This window comes from Podarcis vaucheri (genome assembly GCF_965113315.1).
Source record: "Podarcis vaucheri genome assembly, chromosome: 11".
NCBI lineage: Eukaryota > Metazoa > Chordata > Lepidosauria > Squamata > Lacertidae > Podarcis > Podarcis vaucheri.
The window spans coordinates 11,698,884-11,724,871 of record NC_138749.1 but is presented as its reverse complement, the minus strand read 5'-3'; the positions used below and the strand labels follow the sequence as shown (position 1 = coordinate 11,724,871).

Below are 25,988 nucleotides of genomic sequence, written 5' to 3'. Positions count from 1 at the left end.
CTGGCAGAAAAGGTTTCTTACTTCTGGTAAAGGAAGACAACAGCAGAAGCAACAGTTATTACCACAGTTATTACCATACTCTGAGGTCCAGCTCTGAGGGCCTTCTGGCGGTTCCCTCACTGTGAGAAGCGAGGTTACAGGGAACCAGGCAGAGGGCCTTCTCGGTAGTGGCGCCCACCCTGTGGAATGCCCTCCCTTCAGATGTCAAGGAAATAAACAACTATCTGACTTTTGGGAGACATCAGAAGGCAGCCCTGTTTAGGGAAGTTCGGTCCCTGCTCCTGCCAACCTAGCAGTTCAAAAGCACATCAAAGTGCAAGTAGATAAATAGATACCGCCCCAGTGGGAAGGTAAATGGCGTTTCCACACGCTGCTCTGGTTTGCCAGAAGCGGGTTAGTCATGCTGGCCACAAGACCCGGAAAAACTGTCTGCGGACAAACGCCGGCTCCCTCGGCCAGTAAAGCGAGATGAGTGTTGCAACCCCAGAGTCGTTCATGACTGGACTTAAGACTCAGGGGTTCCTTTACCTTTATAGTGGTACCTCGGGTTAAGAACTTAATTCGTTCTGGAGGTCCCTTCTTAACCTGAAACCTGAGGTACCACTTTAGCTAATGGGGCCTCCCGCTGCCACCACACCGCTGCCATGTGATTTCTGTTCTCATCCTGAAGCAAAGTTCTTAACCCAAGGTACTATTTCTGGGTTAGCGGAGTCTGTAACCTGAAGTGTCTGTAACCTGAGGTATCACTTTACTTGCCTCCTATGCCACTTTGCCAATTTTAGGACATCAGCTGCACGATCCTATGCATGTCAACTCAGAATTAAACCCCACTAAGTTCAATGGGTGACTCTCAGGTGTATAGAGAATGGCTGCCCGAGACAGTTCAAAAGCTTAAGTACTCCATTGAAAGCTGCTAAACTGAGATCTATGTAGAAGCATTCCTTAGGGTGAATGTGTAAAGGGAAACAACAGGGAAAGTCATAGCTGGTTCCAATGGCGACAGTGCAGAGTTACATTATGTTATTTGGAGTTACGTAGCCACATCAAATTTGCATGCAGAAGGTTCGAGGCTCAATTCCCAGAATGTCCCCCAATTAAAAACTTGGGAGAGCTGCTGCCAACTGTCTGACTGAGTATAAGCCAGCTTCTTTTATTCCCACAATATTCAAAGGGCAATGTAATTAAAATATACAACAAACAAGCAAACCCTTATAAGAAAAACCCCCTGCTCCTTTCCCCTTATAGGGGTGTCCAAGAGCCCGTATAGAGTCCTTAAGTAGGTTCTCTATCGGAAGGAGAAAATAACAGAGGCCAACCAGAGAACACTGAGAAGCAAAGCAGCTAGTAAGCCTGATCTTTATTAAACTGTTGCAACAGGATTCCCCACTCACCCCATGCAGGGAGGAAGAAGAGGAAACCAGAACAACTGTGTGCAAGCCCTTATACAGTAGAACCTCTACAGTGGTACCTCGGGTTACATACACTTCAGGTTACATATGCTTCAGGTTACAGACTCCGCTAACCCAGAAAAAGTACCTTGGGTTAAGAACTTTGCTTCAGGATGAGAACAGAAATTGTGCTCCAGTGGTGCAGCAGCAGCAGGAGGCCCCATTAGCTAAAGTGGTGCTTCAGGTTAAGAACAGTTTCAGGTTAAGAACGGACCTCCGGAACGAATTACGGTAAGTACTTAACCCGAGGTAACACTGTACTTACAACCGCCTCCACTCGCGGATGTTCCAAGTTGCGACCATGGCAAACCCAGAAGTAACCGGCGGGTTTTCCGCCGTTCGCACATGCGCAGAAGCAGGCAATTGCCACCCGCGCCTGCACACGGTGCCTCTCCCAGCACCCGTTTCTCCATAAGGACGGGCCTCTGGAATGGATTGTGGTTGTGAGTAGAGGTTCCACTGTACAGTGTAGACTTTTGGAATTGCCCGCCCTGTAGTCCAAGACCACCCCCCAAAACATCACACATACATCACAAAAGGAGCTCTCCAACAGAAATATATCACAGGAGGGTGGTCTGCCACAGGAATTCTGTCTGCCAGGAAACCTGACAATGGTCACTGATTGCTTTACCTGGGCAGTCTAGCCATTCTTTTGTGATGGGAAATACTCAGTTCCTGAATCCAGGTCACAGGCTCACCCTATTCATACACAAATACGCCCTTAAGACAGGATTTCTGAGCAAAGAGACAAAGGGGAGGTTTTCCCATTTCCTTCCTCACTGTAGAGAATATTTGAGGTGGTGGGAAGAGTCAAAATGGCTTCAGGATTGCTCTCCTGTACTATGTTAGAAACGTGGTTTATATACCGTATTTTTCGCGCTATAACATGTACCCGACCATAACACGCACATAGTTTTTAGAGGAGGAAAACAATAAAAAAATATTCTAAACAAAACAGTGGATGTATGATTTTTGTGGTTGATGCTGTGGTCACAGACATGTGATCTGACGGTGAGTTTGGGGTAGCCCAATGCAAAAATCCTGAGGATCCATGTGGACCCATGCTTTGTAACCATGTTTTTGCACCACTGCGGCCCCAGGCAACAGTGGGTGCGTGATTTTTTTGGTGCAAGCTGTAGCCATGGACATGCTATGTGATCTGATGGTGAATTTGGGGTGACCCAGTGCAAAAATCCTGAGGATCCATGTGGATCCGTGCTTTGTAACCAGGCTCTCTGTCCCTCTCTTCTCCCCACTAAGCGGCTCTTCTCCCGCTTTGCTGTTTCAAAGTGAGCCACGGAGGAGGGAAGGAAGGGGAACCATGGATCCTCTGCTCACGACTGCAGAAGATCCCCTCTGCCACCCACAGGCATTCGCTCCATAACACGCACAGACATTTCCCCTTACTTTCTAGGAGGAAAAAAGTGAGTGTTATGGTGCAAAAAATACGGTACTTATGTATGCGTTTGTCTTGTAAAGTTATGAACATATGGTTTTTATATATGAGACCTTAGAATTCCTATAACCAGGTATGGCTCAAAATATAACACCAGGAGCAGCTAAAAGGCTTTGCATATTTTTTTGCACTGGGATGGAAGGAAAAGGGAAACAGCCCTTCTTAATTTCCAATTGGCATATAGAACATTCATTATCCAGTTACAGATGGGTAGCCGTGTTGGTCTGCCATAGTCAAAATAAAAAAATTCCTTCCTGTAGCACCTTAAAGACCAACTAAGTTAGTTCTTGGTATAAGCTTTCGTGTGCATGCACACTTCTTCAGATACACTGAAACAGAAGTTGCCAGATCCTTCTATATATTGAGAAGGTGGGGAGGGGTATTACTCAGAAGGGTGGTGGGAATCGGAGATTGGCAGATAGCTGGGATGAGCCTGTTGACGACTCTTAACAACTGTAATAGGTCTTACAGGAAAAGGCAAGGGGTGGGAAGGTGAGAAATGGCTTAGTCATGTATAATGAGATAAGAATCCAATGTCTCTGTTCAGACCAGGTCTCTCCATTGTTTTAAGTTTGGTAATGAGTTGTAATTCAGCAGCTTCTCTTTCCAGTCTATTTCTGAAATTCCTTTGTAGTAAAACAGCTACTTTGAGATCTTGTATAGAATGTCCTGGGAGATTGAAGTGTTCTCCTACTGGTTTCTCTGTTTTGTGATTCTTGATGTCAGATTTATGTCCGTTTATTCTTTGGCGTAAGGTTTGGCCTGTTTGAATCACAAAACAGAGAAACCAGTAGGAGAACACTTCAATCTCCCAGGACATTCTATACAAGATCTCAAAGTAGCTGTTTTACTACAAAGGAATTTCAGAAATAGACTGGAAAGAGAAGCTGCTGAATTACAACTCATTACCAAACTTAAAACAATGGAGAGACCTGGTCTGAACAGAGACATTGGATTCTTATCTCATTATACATGACTAAGCCATTTCTCACCTTCCCACCCCTTGCCTTTTCCTGTAAGACCTATTACAGTTGTTAAGAGTCGTCAACAGGCTCATCCCAGCTATCTGCCAATCTCCGATTCCCACCACCCTTCTGAGTAATACCCCTCCCCACCTTCTCACTATATAGAAGGATCTGGCAACTTCTGTTTCAGTGTATCTGAAGAAGTGTGCATGCACACGAAAGCTTATACCAAGAACTAACTTAGTTGGTCTTTAAGGTGCTACTGGAAGGAATTTTTTTATTTATTCATTATCCAATTAGCCACTAGGTGGCAGTCACGCACCACAGTAATATTAATAAACCAGGCCGCTGTATCTTTTTGAGGGTGCCATCAAAAGAAATAAAAACATGAAGTGTGCATTTGAGACTGAAGTCTTAGACATACTTGCCTGGGAGTAAGTCCCCTTCGGAGGTAAGGCTCAGCAGTAACTATATAGGATTACAGAAGACATATACAGGATTGCACTGTCAAACACAAACACAAGGGACTCTTTTGCAATCCACGTCCGTGGATTGATTGATTGATTGATTGATTGTTAGTCTTGTTCAGATATTTAAATCTCTTAGTTGAGAGATGGTATTGTCCTAAGAGAGTCAGGGTCAGAGAGGGGAATAAAGGAAAATGACCCCACCAATATCAGAATTATAGTGTTCTACCTTTAAAAACCCCACAAGAAAATGAACTGTGTCTTGCAGAAATGCATCGTTTGAGAATAAATCATTTTGCTGTGTCTTCTGTGTCCTTTTACCTTTTGCTATCACTAAAATGTATAGGAATGTATGCTGTGTCTTTTTCATGTATCGTTGAATGTATCATTTTGCTGCGTCTTTTTTACCTTTTGCTATCACTGAAATATATAAGAATGTATCTGAATGTATCCTTACTGAAATGTATCTCTTTTTCCCCATGAATGTACCTTTACTGAAATGTAATGCTGCACTAGGCTGTATTTTCTGAATGTATCCAAACTGTAGCTGCCAAAACACTCTCCACCACACTGCCATCTACTGGGGCTGCAAATAATGCCATGAATACACACAAATACCAGCTCAAGTAAAGTAGTTTTATTTTCCAGTAAGTATGCAAACATCAGGCTATTACACCCAAATTGATAGCAATGCAGAGCAGGATCTCACATTAACACTGGAGCCATTTCCCAACATCCAGCCTCACGATCTGCATGGTGATTATCAGCAACTATGGAGATTTTCCCTGTAGATAAGAAGCTCAACACATATTATCCCAGCCCGACAGCAAAATTGACACCTCCCAAAGGTCTTACAGGGACGCGGATGGTGCTGTGGGTTAAACCACAGAGCCTAGGACTTGCCGATCATAAGGTCTGTGGTTCGAATCCCCGCGACGAGGTGAGCTTCCATTCTCGGTCCCTGCTCCTGCCAACCTAGCAGTTCAAAAGCACGTCAAAGTGCAAGTAGATAAATAGGTACTGCTCCGGCGGGAAGGTAAACGGCATTTCCGTGCTCTGCTCTGGCTTGCCAGAAGCGGCTTAGTCATGCTGGCCACATGACCTGGAAGCTGTACGCCGGCTCCCTCGGCCAGTAAAGCGAGATGAGCGCCGCAACCCCAGAGTTGGTCACGACTGGACCTAATGGTCAGGAGTCCCTTTACCTGAAAAGGTCTTACAACATCTTACTCATTGTTGTTGTTTAGTCGTTTAGTCGTGGCCGACTCTTCGTGACCCCATGGACCAGAGCACGCCAGGTACTCCTGTCTTCCACTGCCTCCCGCAGTTTGGTCAAACTCATGCTGGTAGCTTCGAGAACACTGTCCAACCATCTCGTCCTCTGTCGTCCCCTTCTCCTTGTGCCCTCCATCTTTCCCAACATCAGGGTCTTTTCCAGGGAGTCTTCTCTTCTCATGAGGTGGCCAAAGTACTGGAGCCTCAGCTTCACGATCTGTCCTTCCAGTGAGCACTCAGGGCTGATTTCCTTTAGAGTGGATAGGTTTGATCTTCTTGCAGTCCATGGGACTCTCAAGAGTCTCCTCCAGCACCATAATTCAAAAGCATCCATTCTTCGGCGATCAGCCTTCTTTATGGTCCAGCTCTCACTTCCATACATCACTACTGGGAAAACCATAGCTTGAACTATACAAACATCCTACTTACCTTATATTGATCCCCTCTTCATGCCATTCATGTCGGTTACCACCACCTCCGCTGTTACTGATTTGTTTGTTTTTTTAATAAAATTTTTATTGGTTTTTCACAGTTTTTAAAAACACAAACAATACACAATACAAACAAACAAACACACAAACGAACATGTATAATTTCATATCCCTTTTTCTTAAACCTTACTTCGCTGACTTCCCCATACCTCCCCTTTCTACATCCCAATTTCCAAAATTATTTCAGCAAATCCTAACACTTGGTTTTATCAAATTTTCCCTTATTCTTTTCTTTTACTTAATCTTTTACAGCTGTAGTCTCCTTTTTTTCCTTAAAACCACGACATTTTAGCACTCATTAATTTTGCAATGTTTCTTAAGATAAACTTTAAGTTTCTTCCAATCTTCTTCCGCCGTCTCTTTCCCCTGATCACGGATTCTGCCAGTCATTTCAGCCAGTCCCATATAGTCTATCACCTTCATCTGCCATTCTTCCAAAGTGGGTAAATCTTGGGTCTTCCAATGCTTTGCGATGAGTACTCTTGCTGCTGTGGTGGCGTACATTAAAAAACTCTATCTTTCTTTGACACCAATTGGCCGACAATGCCAAGAGAAAGGCCTCTGGTTTCTTAGGGAAGGTACATTTAAGTACCTTTTTCATTTCATTATATATCATTTCCCAGAAAGCATTAATCTTCGGGCACGTCCACCAAAGGTGATAAAAAGTACCTTCAGTTTCTTTACATTTCCAACACTTATTATCAGGCAAATGGTAAATTTTTGCTAGCTTGACTGGGGTCATGTACCACCTATAAATCATTTTCATAATATTTTCCTTTAAGGCATTACATGCCGTAAATTTCAAACCGGTGGTCCACAACTGTTCCGAGTCAGCGAACATAATATTATGACCAATGTCCTGTGCCCACTTAATCATAGCTGATTTCACTGTTTCATCTTGTGTATTCCACTTCAGCAACAAGTTATACATTCTAGACAAATTCTTAGCATTGGGTTCTAACAATTCTGTTTCTAATTTTGATTTCTCCACCTGGAAGCCAATTTTCCTGTCTTGTTTATAAACCTCCATTATTTGATAATAATGGAGCCAATCTCGTACTTTGGTCTCCGCTGTTACTGATTTGTATGGAAACCAAAAGGTATAAGAGTCAAGGCAGTTCTTTTGTTCGGGGTCTCACTCTGTTTTATTAGATGAGCGGTGACCCTGTTGAAACAGTTTGGTTTTTCCCCCTCTGTTCTTTCAATAAAGATCAGACTTTGCTTTTTCTCAAATCCTGGTGTGGTCTCTGTCTCTTCCCAACCAGTACGGAGCCTTCCAAAGCTCCCGGTCCTCCTCCTGAGGCATTTATTTATTTATTAGGAAGGCATTTATTTATTTATTTCATTTTCTGTTTAAACTTTTTATTAGGGGACAGGTCCCCCCCCCCAGAAAAGTGGCCTGTTTTGCTTTTGGAGCAACAATTTTAAGAGGAAACATTTTTGGGAAGTATAAAGTTAAATTCTTCTTAAGCAGTGCAATAGCATGGACTTTCCACAGTCGCGATGCTTCTAAAAGAAATCAGAACTATTCCTGCTTGTTGGCTTCAAGGTGATTGACACATAAGCTGCCTCGCACTCAGGGCCAGAGGGGCGCAGCTTTATACAGAATAGCTTTTGTTAAACTGTATGTCATAATATGCAGATGACACAACCTTGATGGCAGAAATTGAGGAGGAATTAAAGAACCTTTTAATGAGGGTGAAAGAGGAGAGCGCAAAATATGGTCTGAAGCTCAACATAAAAAAAACGAAGATCATGGCCACTGGTTCCATCACCTCCTGGCAAACAGAAGGGGAAGAAATGGAGGCAGTGAGAGATTTTACTTTCTTGGGCTCCATGACCACTGCAGATGGTGACAGCAGTCACAAAATTAAAAGACGCCTGCTCCTTGGGAGAAAAGCAAAGACAAACCTAGACAGTATCTTAAAAAGCAGAGACATCACCTTGCCAACAAAGGCCTGTATAAAGCCATGGTTTTCCCAGTAGCGATGTATGGAAGTGAGAGCTGGACCATAAAGAAGGCTGATCGCTGAAGAATTGATGCTTTTGAATTATGGTGCTGGAGGAGACTCTTGAGAGTCCCATGGACTGCAAGATCAAACCTCTCCATTCTTAAGAAAATCAGCCCTGAGCGCTCACTGGAAACACACATCCTGAAGCTGAGACGCCAATATTTTGGCCACCTCATGAGAAGAGAAGACTCCCTGGAAAAGACCCTGATGTTGGGAAAGGAGAAGGGGACGACAGAGGACGAGATGGTGGGACAGTGTTCTTGAAGCTACCATCATGAGTTTGACCAAACTGCGGGAGGCAGTGGAAGACAGGAGTGCCTGGCGTGCTCTGGTCCATGGGGTCACGAATAGTTGGACACAACTAAAGGACTAAACAACAACAAATAAAGTTAAACTCTTCACGTTTCTTAAGCAGTGCAATAGCATGGACTTTCCACAGTCGCATGCTTCTAAAAGAAATCAGACCTATTCCTGCTTGCTGGGTTCAAGGTGATTGACACATAAGCTGCCTCACACTCAGGGCTGGAGGGGCGCAGCTTTATACAGAATAGCTTTTATTAAACTTTTGTCATAAATGTCTGGTGACATTCTTATTTCATATGTTGAAGGATTTCACCATTTGTAAAGTAATTCATACATTGGAATTGTCCCCACCCTACTTTTTTTCCATTGCAATTGCTTTTCTTTCTTTCTTTTCTACGGAAGACACCCTTTTTAAAACAAACAAACAAACAGAAGCTCGCAATTGCTTGTGCTGCGTGCGCGAATAAGTTCGCCTTGCCCAGGCTGCAAAAACAGCCCGGTTCCATCGCTTCCCTTCCATTCACCCGCCATCCATTCATTCCGAGGAGCCCGGCTTCGCATAACGCGCATGCGCAGCAGCAGCAGCCACGAGACGGAACCTGCGCGCCGAAACATTCGGCCGGAGCGGCGCCGGCGTGATGACGACGCAGACGCCGCGCGTCCCCGCGTCCGGTTTCCACGGCAACGCCCGCCGCGGCATGACCTCGCCTCACAGGCAGGATGGCGAATCCCTATGGCCGAGTGGTGAGGGAGGTCCCGGGACCCAAGCCGTTTTCCTACGCCCTAGTAAGTCCTTTGAGCGTTGAGGGGGGGGGAATTGGGGAGCGCGGAGGTTCCCTTATATGGGGGGGGGTTATATCAACCCCCCAAAAAAATAAAGGCTGTTTGTCTAAGGCAGTGTTCCCCAACCCTGGGCCTCCAGCTGTTTTCGAACTACAATTCCCATCATCCCTGACCACTGGTCTTGCTAGCTGAGGATCATGGGAGTTGTAGTCCAGAAAACCAGCTGAGCCAATTTGATTCCCTCCGCCCCCCTTTTTCTTTTTTCTTTTCCTTCTCCTGCAATGAGGCTTCATTTTAATATTCTAGTGTTCCATTATTTTAATGTTGTATTTTATTTTTGTTTTTAAGTTGCAATCCCTCATCTTGTTTTTATTATTGCTTGTAAGCCGCTCTGAGCCCGGCCTTGGCTGGGGAGGGCGGGGTATAAATAATTAAAAAAAAAATATTATTATTATTATTATTATTATTATTATTATTAGTTGGGAAACACTGGTCTAAGGGCACAAGGAACTAGTCCTCAGTGAGGCCCGTCAGCGCAACGCTTCACTATCGGATGGAAGCCTCGCTGGGCGAGATGTGGCTTGCTGTAGGCTAACAGATATTAGTTTATGCATTGTTCGTTGTGGTTGTTTTATTCATTCCATTTACCATTTGTTTCATGGGATTTATGCACCGTTTGATTGTAAAGGGCTGGGCGGGAAGTGGGGTGGGGGTGAACCCCCTTCATCAAAGCGGTTTACCAAATATTTATATATAGGGAGAGAGAGAGAATGTGTATACATATATGTGTGTGTGTGTGTGTGTGTATGCAGTCATACCTCATGTTACATTTGCTTCATGTTACGCTTTTTCAGGTTGCGTCCCACGGCGACCAGGAAGTACTGGAAAGGGTTACTGCCGGGTTTCGCCGCTCACGCATGCGTAGAAGCGCTAAATCGCGCTCTGTGCACGTGCACAAGCGCCAAATCGTGCCGTGCACCTGTGCAGATACGACACTTCATTTTATTTATTTTTTTGAAAAGTTTTTATTATTAGAACAATTCAACATTAATGCACACATATTGTGAATATACAAGCATACAAACATACATTTCATACAGTCCTTAAAATGTTCAAACATGCCTACACTCAATCCCACTTCAGGTTGCGGGCTTTTCATGTTGCGAATGGGCCTCCGGAACGGATCCTGTTTGCAACCAGAGGTACCACACTGTATGTTTGTTTGTTTGTGTGTGTGTGTATACACACAAGCAATGAGATTGTCACCTATTTTTTCCTTTTACAGCCCTGAACTCAAAACACGAGGGAAGCTGAAAGCAAAGATATAGAATAGAGTTAGAATAGAGCAAATTAAAGCTCATATCACTGTCCCTAAACCCCTGAGTAGGCTCATCTCAATAGGAACGGTCTTCAGCAGGCGCGAAAAGGAATGCAGTGAAGGCTCCTGCTTGATATCAATAGGCAGAGAGTTCCAAATTAGTGTTTACTGCCCTGTGATTCTCAGATGAAGGGTGACATGATAAACAAATACATAAGTTTATTTGGCTTTTCGTTGTCTGTGTATATTGTGGTTAAAGTGGCCTTGAGAGTTTGCTGCTTTTAGGTGTTTTTTTAAATTTTAATAATTATGATAATAGGATTGCAGCAGCTTCTCTTTTCTGACATCGGCTTGTTGCTTCAGACCACTTTCTCACATTCAGAGATCTGGGCTGCAGTCCCTTGTACACCAGGGATAGGCACAGTGCTCCTAATCAGTGCCGTCATTTTATTTGTATGAGGTGCATCCTTCCCCATCTTTATTAACTTTCAGGGGGACTTTGAAGGCATTCCTGTTTACCCAGGCATTTGGTGGCTGAAGTTCCTGGCAACCCTAAGATCACTGGATGAAATAATGTTTTTATATGTAACTTCTTTAAAGCAGCGTCCACTTCATACAGAGGAAATGTGCTCCACTTCCCTTCGTCCCTTTGATGCTTGATGTAAAATCTAGATCCGATTCCCGTTACTAAAGGCATACTTCCTTATACAGAGGGCCAAGTTTCCTAAACCGAATGATGCCATGAAGCAAATCCTCCTCTGGAGGGAGCAAGAGAAACTTCGCCATGCGGCCGCGATGTACGCAAAGTCCCATCTCCTTGGCCGCCAGATCATCGAAAGGGAGGATCGGAATGAGCGAAAACAGTTCCACCGGATCGTGCAGAAGAGGGTTGATGTTGAAATGCAGGCATACCTGGCAGGACAAGAGGAGAGGAAAGAAAGGTAAGCAAGCCAGTTGAGCAAGCTGGTGATTCAATCTTGGGTTTCTGCCTTTAATTAGAGGAGGGCATACAAAGGTAAAATTTGCATTCATTTCCTGCTCACTTTTGCTTCTTGGTTCTTCTGCATGTGGGCCCTGGCAGGCTGCCCACATGGGAATTCTGCCCCCAGGCTGAAAAAATGGGTTCCCACTGCTGCTGCTTTAATGCTACCAAACTGGTCCTTCAGGGGGGGGGGGGACACAAAATAAACACAATGGTTTCATTTTATTACTGTTTAAGTTGATGTGCCTTACAGAAAGCCACAGCAAGTAAAACAGGTCTCTTGCTCACAAGAAGTGTACAGTCTCACAATAGTGAGAGGCCTTTGTTCATCGGTAGGGCACCTGCTCTCGAAAGGGTCAGGAACATGAGAGCTGCTGCCCCTGGTATAGTCTGGCCTGGTATAAGTTGGATACCTGTGTTCCTATGTGTACTTACGCTTTGTTTCTATGGAGAATGGGGCATACATTTAAAGCACATTCAGTACCCATTTAAAACACATAGCTCCCCCGAAAGAATCCTCAGAACATTAGTTTACCTCTCACAGAACTATAATTCCCAGCACCCTTAACAAGTTACAGTTCCCATGATTCTTTGGGGAAAACTGTGTGCTTTAAATGTGCATAATCTGAGATCAGAGGGGCCCAATTGCAAATACTGACTCAGCCATGAAGGGTGCTTGCCTGATCTTGGATCAGTTGCATTTTCTCAGCCTTAACTACTTCACAGAGTTGTTGTGAGGTCAAAGTGGGAAAGACTAATGCATGTTTCTGTAAGCTCTGCCATGAAATAAATAAGTGGTTACACCAACGTTTTTGCTGAAGAGGTGGGTATTGAGGGTGGATGTAATGGAAATGAGCAATATGAACTTTGTGCTCCCTGGCGGATACTTAAAGAATAGATCCTGCCTGCCCTCACCACTCCAGACGCTAAATTGAGATTTTGGCCATCCCTGGAATTGAGCTAATCAAGCAAGCCTTACTTGGTTTGACATCACAACTCTGCTCCTGTTTTTTAAATGGAGGGACCAAGACCCTGGTCTGCAGAGTACATGATAAGGAATTCTCTTCCACACAGTAGACAGATCAGGCCTTTAGTACTATTCTTTTATCTCATTAAATTTATACACTTACAAGGCCTCACTCCTGTCAGCAATGGAGCTGCAGAAATGTGCACTAACTTCAGCTTCTGGATCAAGGTCAAGGGAAGCCCCACACAGAGCATGTTGCAGTAACCCAGTCTTGAAGTAACCAGTGCTTGAATTACAGTGGCAAGGCTTCTCCGTGTTCAGGAGTATGGCAACTTGCCCCCAAACGCCTAATGACTGCTGCAAATGCCTTCGTATAGATATTAAACAGAATTCTAGAGATGGGGACACTCTTTTCCTCTGATTCAGAGCATTCTTTCTTCCACATTCTGTAAAAAGGCGCAGTTCGGTTTTAACACCGTTGACAGTGATTTGATTTTTAATACACCCTTCCCAGGCTTCGCGATCTCCTGGAAGCCGAGGAAAAGTGTTACCTAGCTGCAATAGAATCACTGGGAGAAACTATGGAAGACAGGCAAGTGAACATGAGAGCAAAAGCAAAATTGCTGAGAGACAAGAGGGAAGAAGCTCGGAGGAAGCTTGTGGCGGAAAAAAGGGATCAACAGTTCAGGTAAGTTGGTCATAAACAGGGGCAGCCCAGGCAGGAGGAAGAGGGAGGGGGCAGTCAACTTCTCGGTCCATGAATTTGTTTTCTTTTAGACCTGCGGGCCCATTTGGACTTTTCAGTGAGTGCTGTGGGCACTATGTCCTCTGGTCACTTTCCTCTCCCTCTTCTCCAGATGACATCACCCCTGCTGAAAACAAGAGTGTGTGTGCATTCAAACACATACACTGCCTTTTCAAGGGATCTGGTAAAAGCTAGAGCCAGTAAAATAAATTTGAGCCTTGAAAAGCACATGGAACTGAAAGGGGAAGTAAACAGCCCTGGTGATCCTTGGATGAAGGCTGACGTATAAATTTAATGCATAAGATAAAGCAAGGAAGACCATCCCCCTTTCATCTTCCTCCTTCAGATCCATGTACTTTTCAAAGGAGAAAAAGGTAACTCCTCTTATGGCCACAAGGAGCAATGGGTAGGGTTGCTCTGTTGCTTTGGGGGCTCCAGGGAGGACCTCAGGAGCACCACTGTATGAGCACCATGGTGGCAAACCCTGATTTAGAGTGTTAAGTGTGGCGGAATGAAAAGTCATAATCCAACAGTTGAAGACCATTGGATTAATCTTCCAGCAAAACTAGTTAAAGCCTGGAGCCCTGCTTTTGTGTTCAGAATAGCGCTGAGTCCACTGTTTGGTCCTAAACCAATGAACCGTTTTGAATACCAAACCTGCACTTCCTGAACATTTATGCAGGCTATCCTTTGAAATTCATCCTTCAACAAATTTTGCTGGGCAGTTTTCAAACCCCAAAATGTGTACAAAAACATGCGATAGGGGGAAGTGTGAACAAAAATGTGTATATTAGTGAAGAAAATGTAAAAAAATACATTATATTAGGGGATGTCACTTGTAAAAGTCTGTCTATTATGAGAAATGCAGACAAAAGTGTGGCCAGAGTTTCATGACTTTTTCTTTTAAAAAAGCTTGCAAACTGATGTAATGGTGTAAACTGAACTTAAGACTGGAAAAATGAGAAACTGAGAGAAATCAAAACTGACAGCTTTGTGCATCCTTAATGATGAGAGGCTGCCAGTCATACTTTTTGCAGCTCTGAACATGGTTTGTTTGGGTGGCAAGAGAGAAATATTGTTTTATGGGTCTTAAATATATCACATGGAAATGTTTTTGTATCTTCTCTTCTTTTTACAAAAGTTTTTTTCCTCTCTCTCCCCTGCTGACACTTGTATAGAAATTGTAGTTTATTGCCTCGCCATTTGAGCTTTGGAGGCATTTATTATTTATTTACATATGTATATTAAAGATGTTTTGGATGGCTCTAAAGTGGCCATATAGCCATATCATTCCCTCTATTCTATCATAACGTTTGTCACTTCTTGCAAAGGAGAGAGTGTAGTCACACGTGATTCTGCCTTGCTCCCATAAAAATGGATAAATGCTGGTAAGGGGCACCAATTTGGCATCTGACTTCCGTAAGCAACATTAAAATTTCACAGCTCTTGACAGTAGAGAAGCTTAGGACAGCAAAGTGAAATAGTTGAACAACCATCTGTGAGAGCAGATGTGTATGGGTGGCTGTAAAAGCTGCTTTGGATGACTTATTTTGGTCGGATCAAACAGTTATGGAGCTATTTTGTATTATGAATTACTGCCTTGGCTAGCGCTTTGATTTAACTCCTACTTTTTGAAATGTCTGTTGCATTCGTGTGGTTTAGAAGCTGCAGCTTTGGATAAGCAAGCAGTGCTCTCCTTTCTCTTAAGGGAATTTTGATCTGGAGTCTGGATGGATCACTTTTCATGCAGCAGCTTTATCACTGCCACCCCATTGCCCTGCTCCTCCCTGATCTCTTCCAGATGTTCTCTTTGACCGTTTAAACCAGTGATCTGCTATCCATAGATCTTGTTTCTCTCGCTAAATCAAGAGTCACGGACTCTGGCTCTCCAGATGTGGCAAACACTTAACAACCATCAAGTGGTTGCATGTACTAACTATGCATGCCAAAGTCTCAGTTCCCTTTTGCTCTCCTGTTCCCCAAACCAGCCTGTTTACCAGCTGCTCCCCCAGTTGCCAACATGACACTTGCTCAATACATAGCTGTCAACTTTCAGATTTGAAAATAAGGGATCAGCAGCCTCGAAAATAAGGGATCAGCAGCCTCACCTGTCTATGGGATATCTAACAATCCGGGATAGCAATGGGAAGCAGCGGGAAACGGCACTGGAATAAGGGAATTTCCCGCAAAAAAAGGGAAGGATGACATCTATGGCTCAGTAGTGCTCCTGTGCTGCTATTGCTCCTTTGAAAGAGAGAACTTCTGATAGATTGTGCCCTTCGTTTCCAGGAGGCATTCCTTTTTTGTACAATATATCCATTCTCAATGCCAATAAGCATGTCACCTTTATGTTGCTTTATTATACCTTTTTTTAGCATATCCAGCTGATCAGCAGTGAATTGTTATTTGCAGAGGCAGCGAAACAGCTGCACCTTCAAATTACACTTGGATGGACAGCGGGCAATTAATAGCACTCCCCTGCCCCACCCTCCCCAGAAAGCAGGAAGATTTGTCACAGTGTTGACAAAGATCTGCTCCAGCTGCGTTATGTGATATGACGATTAGTTTGCAATGATATGGAGAAGAACCCATGGAGTTTCTGGGCGCAGAAAAGTCAGTGAAGGAATTCTTCATGTCCGGTACAAGTGCCAGGGTTTGGAGGCCCTTAGGCAAAATGCTTTCGGTGGCACCCCTCCCTGAGTGTGCCTCTCTGCTAAGTTGGCAGAATCTGACAGGTCAAGCGCTGAAGTTGCTTAACAGATAAACCTCTTGGACATCATTACCTAAAAAATGGAGGGGCATGGGCAGCATCAGGGCTTGGCATGATTGGGCAACTGCCGAGGCCCACATTTTAAGAGGGGTCCCACTGTTGTTATTTTTTCTATTCGAAAACACATTTGATCATAAATTAAGTATTCAAATACCTGTCATAAAACTGCATACTTTAAAATGGATTTTGGCAATTTATTTGGACCTAGAACTGCATTTGTAGAATTTGCTGAAGTACCAAATCCAGAGGATAATTACATTAGGCTGGTTGTTGTGGATCGGGTCCGTTCATATTGGAATCTGCAGAACTCTAATTCATCAGGCATCCCTAAATATCACTAGCTAAGCCTTGGGGCTAAGTAGCCTTCCATCTACCCCACAGCTATGGACCAACAGAACTAGCATTTTTACCTTTGCTTTGTGCCTAGACATGCATTTTTTAGCTGTAATGTGAATCAGCATTATTGAAGAAGGGCTGCAACTCAGAGGTGGAGCCTCTTGCTTTGCATGCAGAAGGTCCCAGGTTCAATCCCCAGCATCTCCCAGTCAGGACTGGTCAAAAATTTTGCTTTGAAACCCCACAGAGCTGTTGCCTGTTAGTGTAAACAGTACTGAACCGGGTGATCCTGTGGCCTGAGGGCACTTAATAGCCAAGGCAGCTTTCTGTGTTCCTGATGGCACAGTACTGTGTCCATATGCCTCTTCAGAAACATGTTTCCGTTCCTCCATTTCTCTCCTGCTCAGAGCGACTTGTGAGGACGCACGGACACTGTGGAGCAAGAAGCATCTGATGGAGATATGTGAGGACCGGCTGGCCCAGCTGGCCTTGAAGGAGGAACTCAAGAAGCAACGAGCAAGGGAGGAGGCAGCCTTTGCGGCTCTTTGGGAAGAGGACAGGCTGGCCAAGGAGAAGCGAGCAGCGGAGGACGAACGGAAGAGAACAAGGTGGACTGACAGCCAGAAAAACCTCCTTGAAGCTCAGCAAACTGTGGCGGACGCTCAGCGGGAGGAGGCGAGGCGGCTGAAGGAAGAAGAGGCAAAGCTGATGGTAATGTAGCTGGATTAAGAGCGTAAGATGAATCTGCAGGGTCCAAGATGGCAGCCATTGCTACATCTTCGTAGCGTTGCGATTCTTCCAGTCTAGCGCCCCTGTTTTGTGGGCATCATTAAAGCGGGAGGTGTGAGTTAAGCATCTCTCTTGCCACTAATTGTAGGAAGAAGAACGTCAGCTGATGAAACTGGAGAACGAGCGGGCCGAGATTGAGCGGCAGAGGAAGCTGAGGGAGTGCAGAGACATGCTGCTGGATTCCATGGAGGAGAAGAGGAGGCGTCTCCACGAAGAGCAGCAAGAGGAGCTGGCTTTAGATATGAAGATCCTGGATCACATCATGAAAGAATCCCAGGAGGATACAGAGAGCCAAAAGAGAAGGAAAGTAAGGCTAGTATTTAATTCAGGTTTTGAGCTAAAAGCAGCTGATTCCACGTTTCTGGCTTCTTTGCCATTGCCAACTGTCAGGTGGCAATGGTGGTTGCTCGTGAGTAACCAGTCAGGACTCCCACCTGTCTTTTACAGGTTTTATTTTGGTGTAAAACTAATTACAGTGCAGTACCACAAGTTCAGTGGGACATGGGTGGCGCTGTGGGTTAAACCACAGAGCCTAGAACTTGCCAATCAGAAGGTTGCCGGTTTGAATCCCCACGACGGGGTGAACTCCCGTTGCTCAGTCCCTGCTCCTGCCAACCTAGCAGTTCAAAAGCACGTCAAAGTGCAAGTAGATAAATAGGTACCACTCCGGTGGGAAGGTAAACGGCGTTTCTGTGCACTGCTCTGGTTCGCCAGAAGCGGCTTAGTCATTCTGACCACATGACCTGGAAGCTGTACACCGGCTCCCTTGGCCAATAAAGCGAGATGAGCGCTGCAACCCCAGAGTCGGTCACGACTGGACCTAATGGTCAGGGGTCCCTTTACCTTTACCACAAGTTCATGTCTGCCTCAGTCGCTAGCAGAATCTGGGAGTGGTTGTTTCCAGGTTCTCCCCCAACATAATAGCTTAGTCACCCCCAGCCTTTTCCTTCCTTCTTTGCGTTTTACACCTCTGCACAGGGTGGGTGATTGAAGAGGCGTGCTTCCCTCCTGGTCAGCTTGACCAGGAGCGGTGCTGAGGCTCCCAGCAGCATCCTCTGGTCCCTTCCCCTCTTCCCCACTGGAGGTGTGGCTTTCCCCACCACAGGAAGAGGAACTGCTTCGCAAGATTTTCGGAGGTTCCCTGTAACCCAACTCCCCCCAGCTTCCCTTCCCTGTTCTGATGGTAGTTTCCTGACACCGACCTTTTCACTTGGGAGCCCACAACAGACTTCCAAGGAAGCCCTGGGCTCATGATAAAAAAAGGATCAAGCCTTGTTTGAGGATTTATCACAGTGGAGAGGAACCTCCAGCCCATGGGCCTAATCTGGCCTGCCCAGTCCAACTTGCCCAACCTCTCAGTTGCCAGTCCCCCAGTGGTAATTGGAGGTCAGCCCTTAAAAGAGCAGGCAGAGAGATCCTACATCTCCAGCCTTAGTACTAAGCACCACAGCAAGAAGTCCTCTGCTGGTGCTTATAGATTCAAAGGCAGCATTCCTACTCAGTGAACCCTGGGATGGGAGCAGGGAAGAAAGGCTGCCTTTTACTCTTATCTCAGCTCTTGGTGCAAAGACTGGGAAAGGAAATCCCTATTCCTGCTCTGTAGGCAGGGGGATCTTTCTAGCCACCCCCACCCCCCACGCTAGAGTAGAGGGGGCTGGAAATGCTGTTGTGTGTGCCTGCATGTGTGCATGTGTTTGTTAGAGAGAGTGTTTTTTACCTGCATGTCTGGTGTGTGTGCGCGCACTTGTGACAATGGGTGCAGAACAGAGGTAAGAGCTGAAAATGTGGTTCTTAATTTGTACCACCAACAAGCAAGAGGCTATACAGTGGTGCCCCGCAAGACGAATGCCTCGCAAGACGAAAAACACGCAAGACGAAAGAGTTTTCCGTTTTTTGAGTCGTTCCGCAAGACGAATTTCCCTGTGGTCTTGCTTTGCAAGACGAAATGTCTTGCGAGTTCTTGCGAGTTTGTTTCCTTTTTCTTAAAGCCGCTAAGCTGTTAATAGCCGCTAAGCCACTAATAGCCGTGCTTCACAAGACGAAAAAACCGCAAGACGAAGAGACTCGCAGAACGGATTAATTTTGTCTTACGAGGCACCACTGTAATCTGTTTGAAATGATTTATTTCAAATACATCCTCTTCAGAAAACCAGTGAATGCATTTCTGTTTAAAAAAGATACAAGCATTATTACCACCACAAACATTACAATTTATTACCCACCCTTCAGGCTTAAGGTCCCAGGGCGAGTTAGAGCAATTAAAACACAACTTTAATAGTAAAATACAACATTATGTGATATTAAAAACAGTTTAAAGCAATCTGTAATTACAAAGATAAGGTGGGTCCTGAGAATATACATCCGATTCTCAAGGGCCAAAAATCAGAGGAAAGAGAAATTAACTGCATGTTACACAGGAATAAGACTTGGGGAATGGAGAAAAAGGGAACAGGTATGTGCAAATAGCAATTGCATGGAAAACAAAGCATGCATGTTTATTTACTTTTTGTCTCTGCTCACCATTGGAATGTGCCCCCACAACCCCCAATGGTTGGCAAAGTTTGAATCTAGCCCATAGGCTCCCAGTGCTGAGTTAGCATCTTGATTTTCAACTCCATTAGTTCTCGAAGCTGAGAACAATATTTAAAATTAAAGCATTTGCATTATACAGCCCAACCAATAGTGAAATCTGAACCATCAGCATCATATTAGTAGCAGGGAGAATAAAAGAAACCCAGCCAGACTCCATCACGCTTGGCGGTTCACAGCTTGCCCTAAAAAGAAAAGCTGTAATGGCAGATCACCTAAATAGGCAAAGTTCTCAGATAACACCGAATGTCGAGCGAGGGAAGGACTTCTCCAGAATTAGCAAACTGTGCATTATCCCTTACAATGTAGAAGTGCTGCATAAAGTCATACGTTAAAGTCAGGAGTGATGAAATGTTTTCATTGCTAATGTAATCAACCCACTGGTTTTTTTTCTTTCCCCCCTCTTATTTTTCTACCCTATCATTTACTGCCAGTCCGTTTCATTAGGTCACACTGAGATCTAGTATTAAGCGAGCAGGCGAAAGATTTATTTCAATCTCCAGGTAGGGCTAGGAAAAACTGCCTGTCTGAAACTCTGGAGAGCTGCTGCCAGTCAGTGTAGACAATACTGAGGTAAAAGGACCAATGGTCCAAATTGCCTCAAGACAGCTTTTTATGTTCTTCATTTTCATTTGGGGGAAGGCTAAGGAGACGTGGGTGATGCTGTGGGTTAAACCAGAGAGCCCAGGGCTTGCCAATCAGAAGGTCGGCGGTTCGAATTCCTGCAACGGGGTGAGCTCCCGTTGCTCGGTCTCTGTTCCTGCCCACCTTAGCAGTTCGAAAACATGTCAAAGTGCAAGTAGATAAAGAGATACCGCTACAGCGGGAAGGTAAACGGCGTTTCCGTGGGCTGCTCTGGTTCTCCAGAAGCGGCTTAGTCATGCTGGCCACTTGACCCGGAAGCTGTACACCGGCTCCCTTGGCCTATAGAGCGAGATGAGCATGCAACCCCAGAGTTGTCCGCGACTGGACCTAACGGTCAGGGGTCCCTTTACCTTTACCTTTAAGGAGATGATGAGAACTTAGTTTCTGAAGCTTGTTCTCAATGGCCATATTATCAATGGTGTATAAAGCTGCAAAATCACCATGACTCCCTTTTTATTTATTGTTTTCTGCAACTTTTTCCTCGTCTCTTTTCTGCAGAAAGAGCTCTTGAAAGAGCAGCAGATGTTTAAGGCCTACCTGGCTCAGCAGAGGGAGGACGAGCAGCGCCAGGAAAAAGAGCTGGACAAGCTGCGGGCGGAAGAGACAGCCCGGATGTGGGCAAAGAGAGCCGCAAAGGAGAGGGCCATGAAAGAGGCCAGGGGCCGCTTGCTCACAGAAGTCATGGACACGAGGAGACTTCAGCTGGAGGAGAAACGTAAGGGGATGTCGGGGACACGTTATCCATGGGCCTGATTTACCTTCTATCTTGCACGGTCTGGAACAGGAGACCTGCGCCTGTAGAGCAGAAACACTAAGCAGGGCTCTGTGCAGGCTGAGCTTTAGGAAGCGAGGTCAGAATTGTGCACCTGAATTCTGCAGACTGCATAAATAATGCAAATTAATGCATCTGCACATCATGAATTCTGCTTCTATGAATCAGGAACAAGGAGCTGTGCAAAGAACTGAAACCCCACCCTTGACAAAAGCAAAAGCCTCGCCCGCTTTTCCTGCGCCCTGGCCAAAGATGACGCCAGATGTTCATTGTTTGTGTGCTTTGAAGCCTATATTTTACACTCTGAAGGGCCTGGACCCTTGGCTTTTACAACAAAAACAAAAGCCGAGGTTCTCAAGGCGTTGAATTGCATGCCTACCGTGTTCTGCACTTGTACAGTGCCATCGTAAATGCGCAAAGTCGAGCCCATAAATAGGGTTGCCTGCCTCCACCCCATATTTTGTTAAGGATTTCCACCTCCCAGCCCTGAATCAGCCCAGCTCATACCCATATCCTCATAAAGGTAATATGCATGACCAGAATGCCAGCACCTTGATTTGTGCTCAATAGCTCACAGCCAGCCAGTCCAGTGCTTTAAGGATCAGTGTTTCATGATCCCACTTTGCTATTCTGCAATAGCTGTAGCTTTTTGACTGTTTTCAAGGACAGCCCCACATATGTTGCATTGCAGTAGCCCTGCTGGGAGATTACCAGAGTAGTAAACACATGTAATAAAATCCATGATATTAATACAGCAGCAGGAACAGGGATGGAACTAATCAGGAAAGGCTTTTGCCATTTCTTTATTTTTATTTCATTTATTTGTTGAATTTGTATTCTGCCCTTCATCCATAGATATCAGGGCAGTTCACAACATAAAAATACAATATAAAAGCACAAAATACAGAATAAAAACAAGACCTGCCTCCTACAAACCAGTAACCCCTCCCCCCACCCACTCATCCATTTAAGAAAGTTTAAACTGGCCGCCTATACTCTTCCAGACCCAATTTAAGGTGCTGGTTTGAACTAATAATAATAATAAATTTTTATTTGTACCCTGCCCTCCCCGGCCAGAGCCGGGCTCAGGGCGGCTGACATCATAAAACTAACACAGTATATAAAGAATATAAGAACATAAAAACAGGCAGTCAGTTAATTAAAATACATCTTAAAATTAGTTCAGAGCAAATTAAAATCTGGACAGATGGCAGTCCACGGGTAAAACTGAGAGTGGTTGATATTCTCCAGGGCCAAATGTTACCACTGGCCTTATAAAGGACCTGTGAGCGGGCTAGGAGGCCTCTTTAATGCTTGTTAAAAAAAAGAATCAGACTGAACCCTGGAACAGCTCCATCGTGCAGGCCCTGCGGAAAGATGTCAAATCCCGCAGGGCTTATACATTGCAGGACCACAATACCTGATTAATTCCCACTCCAGACAAGAATATAACTGCCTGTTACAAGTGTCTCCACGTGCCTCCTCTGAGAGAGACTTGAAGGGTGTGAATAAAGAACAGGGCCTTTTCAGTTGTGGCCCTCTGTCTGTGGAATGGTCTCCTAAGTAAGGCCTGCCTGGCATGAACAGATAACTAGCAGCTAAGGCAATGTTAGTGATGCCCTGGGTTACTGATAAGCACACCCTCCCACCCAACCCTGTGAAAGCTGATGTTTTATGTATTGATTTGATTGTTTTGATGTTGATGTTTGTTTTTAACTACCGTATTTTTCGCCCTATAGGTCGCACTTTTTCCCCTCCAAAAATGAAGGGGAAATGTGTGTGCGTCCTATGGGGTGAATGCAGGCTTTCGCTGAAGCGCACCGACCCCTCACACTCTCCAGGCTTCGCACACCTCTCCGCAAGCAGTGGGAGCGCTCCCGCTGCTTGCAGAGAGCTGCCTGTTTGGGGGCTGGGGTCGGGGGAAGCTCGGGCCTCCCCCGCCCCAGCCCCGCGCCTGGGGGGGAAATAATGCCCCCCCAAAAAAACTAGGTGCGCCTTATGGGACGGTGCGTCCTATATGGCGAAAAATACGGTATTTTCCCGGCTTTGCTGTACAGATACTGCCGTGTGTTAGGCGACCAAAAGACTAAACACATTGTAATAATTAATTCATTGACAAAAAAGCAGCAGCATCGGCCAATTACATGTTCCATCTTTTGCCTTCCAGTTCAGAGAAATGCCCAAGAACAAGAGGCACTGATTCGGGACAGGGAATTGTTAAATGCAGCCATTTTAGAATTCAACCGTCTAGAAGAGGAGAAATATGCAAGGTAATTGCTCTTGATCCTATCAGCAGGGCTGATTATACCTTTGTGGTAAAAACCCAGCAAACTATGCCAGTGGCACCCAAATTATTTGCAGGGAAAGCCTCAGTTCTGTAACCTATACAGTCAAGGCAAATTGAACACATTTTCATATATCTTTTGCAGAGACATTAAAGCCTTGAAAGCTTCTAAGTAGCAGTGCTTAAAAGGAGAGAGAGTGCTGCAATTTGGTGCTAAAAGTCCTGAGTTCAAGTGTTCTTAGAGAGTCTCACTATCTTTCCTCTGTTTTCCATCCCTAAAACTGGGAATTAAGCCCTTTTTCTTGCAGGGACATCAATAAGAAAACAACATGTGGTGAAAGCTCCTTCCACATTCCAAAGTGGGACAGATTTTAATAACAAAGTCAGAGAATAAAGGATGATTTTCAGCTTGTGCTTAGAATCCTAACAAATTTTCGAATAGGGATAACAAATAACCATACACAGTGCAAACCTATGCATTTCAAAAATTATCATTTTTATTGAGCATTTTCCCCCAAACACCACACCACAATACTGTGTGTTGTATACAGCCAAGTCATAATTGGAGTAGACCTATTTAAATACGTCAGTTTAGGTTAGTCATGCTCACTGATTTTTTCAGTAGGTCTACTCTGAGTATGACTTAGCTTGATTCAATCCTCTATATTTGAGTAGGGACGCGGGTGGCGCTGTGATCTAAATGACTGAGCCTCTTGGGCTTGCCGATCAGAAGGTCGGTGGTTCAAATCCCCGCGACGGAGTGAGTTCCCATTGCTCTGTCCCAGCTCTTGCCAACCTAGCAGTTCAAAAGCACGTCTTTGCAAGTAGATAAATAGGTACCACTGCAGCAGGGAGGTAAATGGCATTTCCATGCGCTCTGGTTTCCGTCACGGTGTCCCGTTGCACCAGAAGCAGTTTAGTCATACTGGCCACATGACCTGGAAAGCTGCCTGCGGACAAACACCGGCTCCCTCGGCCTGAAAGCGAGATGAGCGCTGCAACCCCATAGTCGCCTTTGACTGGACTTAACTGTCCAGGGGTTCTTTATATATTAGAGTACAATAACAATAGGTGGAGGGGGGGAGAAGGGAGTGCATAGGCAATGAAAAGGATAGAAAAGCAAGGTGTGTCACGTGGCGGACAATAATGCATCCATCAAAGGATGCATTATTTATTCAGAGGTGCACATTTATTCAAAGATGCACTTTTATTCAAAGGTTTGCTGGAAAAGAGAACGTGGAGTGAGCCTCCTTCCTGTCCTGCACAGAACAGTGTGTGGGAGAATGGCCTGCAGAAAGGCTGTGTGCCTTCAGACCATGCCCTGGAAGGGAGTGTGTTAAAAGTGTTAAGTAGTTTCTGCTTCTGATTACGCTCATCCCTCTTTATTATGTTATCTGCAGGCGCACACAGCAAGCAAAGGCGTATCAGGAGGAACTCAATGCTCAGATGGATTACAACAAGCAAGCCCGTGATCTTGAGAAGGAAGAAGAACGCCGCCAATACGCTTTGTCCCTGGAAGCGGAAAAGCTTTACCAGCAGAAGATAGCGGACATCATCTCAAGACCTTACATGAAGTTGTCAGATCTCCATCCTTTGCGGAGGTACCTTGCCAGCAGTTCTTAATCTTAGACTCCAACCAATTTCCTTTATATAGATCTATATTTATAAATCACTGCATTTTAAACCCCCAAGTGCAGCTAAAGCATCTTCTACATGTGTACACTGACTGAGGGGAAGAAGACTCTAGAATACCATGTTTCCTAGCTTCTTTTCTTGGTCAAGCAAAACCTCCTTTTAAAAATAAAATGCTGTCGAAAGTTTTACGTTTTAAATAAAGAACGTTGCATGGTGAAATTGACTGACTTCAAAACATTTTCTTTAAAAACACTTTTAGTTGTACAATTCAAAATGAATGCCTATATGCTGTGCTTTTCCAAGTTATTTGTAATAAAAAAGCATTTTCATTCCCTCTTTTTTAAAAAAAGAAAAGAAAAGGTTGTCCATAACTCAGCATTTATTCAGTTGACATTCCCCATTCCCACCACTGTATGCTATAAGAACTGATGTACTCCCTCTGTCTCACCATGATCAGGCAACCTGGAGTCCTGTGTACATATTGCCAGCATGTTCCTTTGCAGAGCCGAGACCTGCTGTACTTACAGCTAGATCTACGGAAACTAAGCAAACGAGGCTTTAAGAGTTGTTCTGGACAAAACTTGGCATATTTAGTTTCTGTGTGTCCAGCTGCCATTAAAGTTTGCAGAAGCAGGAGCAATCAAAACAAAAGTGGCAATGTTAATCTGGACACAGCTGCCTGGCCAGTTACCCCAAATCTCTAGCAACCTCTGAGAAAGAAACCGTAGGCAAGTAAACACGGCTATGCAGATGTGTTCTCCCCACAGATTGGGGAACATAGAAAGCTGGCTTATACTGAGTCTTGTGGGTGACAAGGTAGACTTGATTTCTACCAGCTGCACGCTCGTTTTGTTGACAATATTACTCCTGCCCCTTCCACTTTAAACATGGACAATAAACATGGCTGCCTCTCGGCCCCATCACTTGTTTTGTCTTTAGATCACAACTATAGGACAAGT

The 25,988-nt window shown here is 44.8% G+C and overlaps 1 protein-coding gene across 1 annotated transcript; it reads left to right on the top strand.

The window, feature by feature from the left end:
* The first annotated feature begins 9,073 nt into the window (after window positions 1-9,073).
* Window positions 9,074-25,248, top strand: CFAP53 (cilia and flagella associated protein 53). Its single transcript, XM_082242049.1, has 8 exons — window positions 9,074-9,200; window positions 11,227-11,456; window positions 12,979-13,152; window positions 16,723-17,026; window positions 17,193-17,411; window positions 20,837-21,053; window positions 23,278-23,380; window positions 24,795-25,248. The coding sequence occupies exons 1-8, from the start codon at window positions 9,135-9,137 to the stop codon at window positions 25,015-25,017; spliced, it is 1,536 nt and encodes a 511-aa protein (XP_082098175.1). The 5' UTR covers window positions 9,074-9,134; the 3' UTR covers window positions 25,018-25,248.
* The last annotated feature ends 740 nt before the right edge of the window (window positions 25,249-25,988 follow it).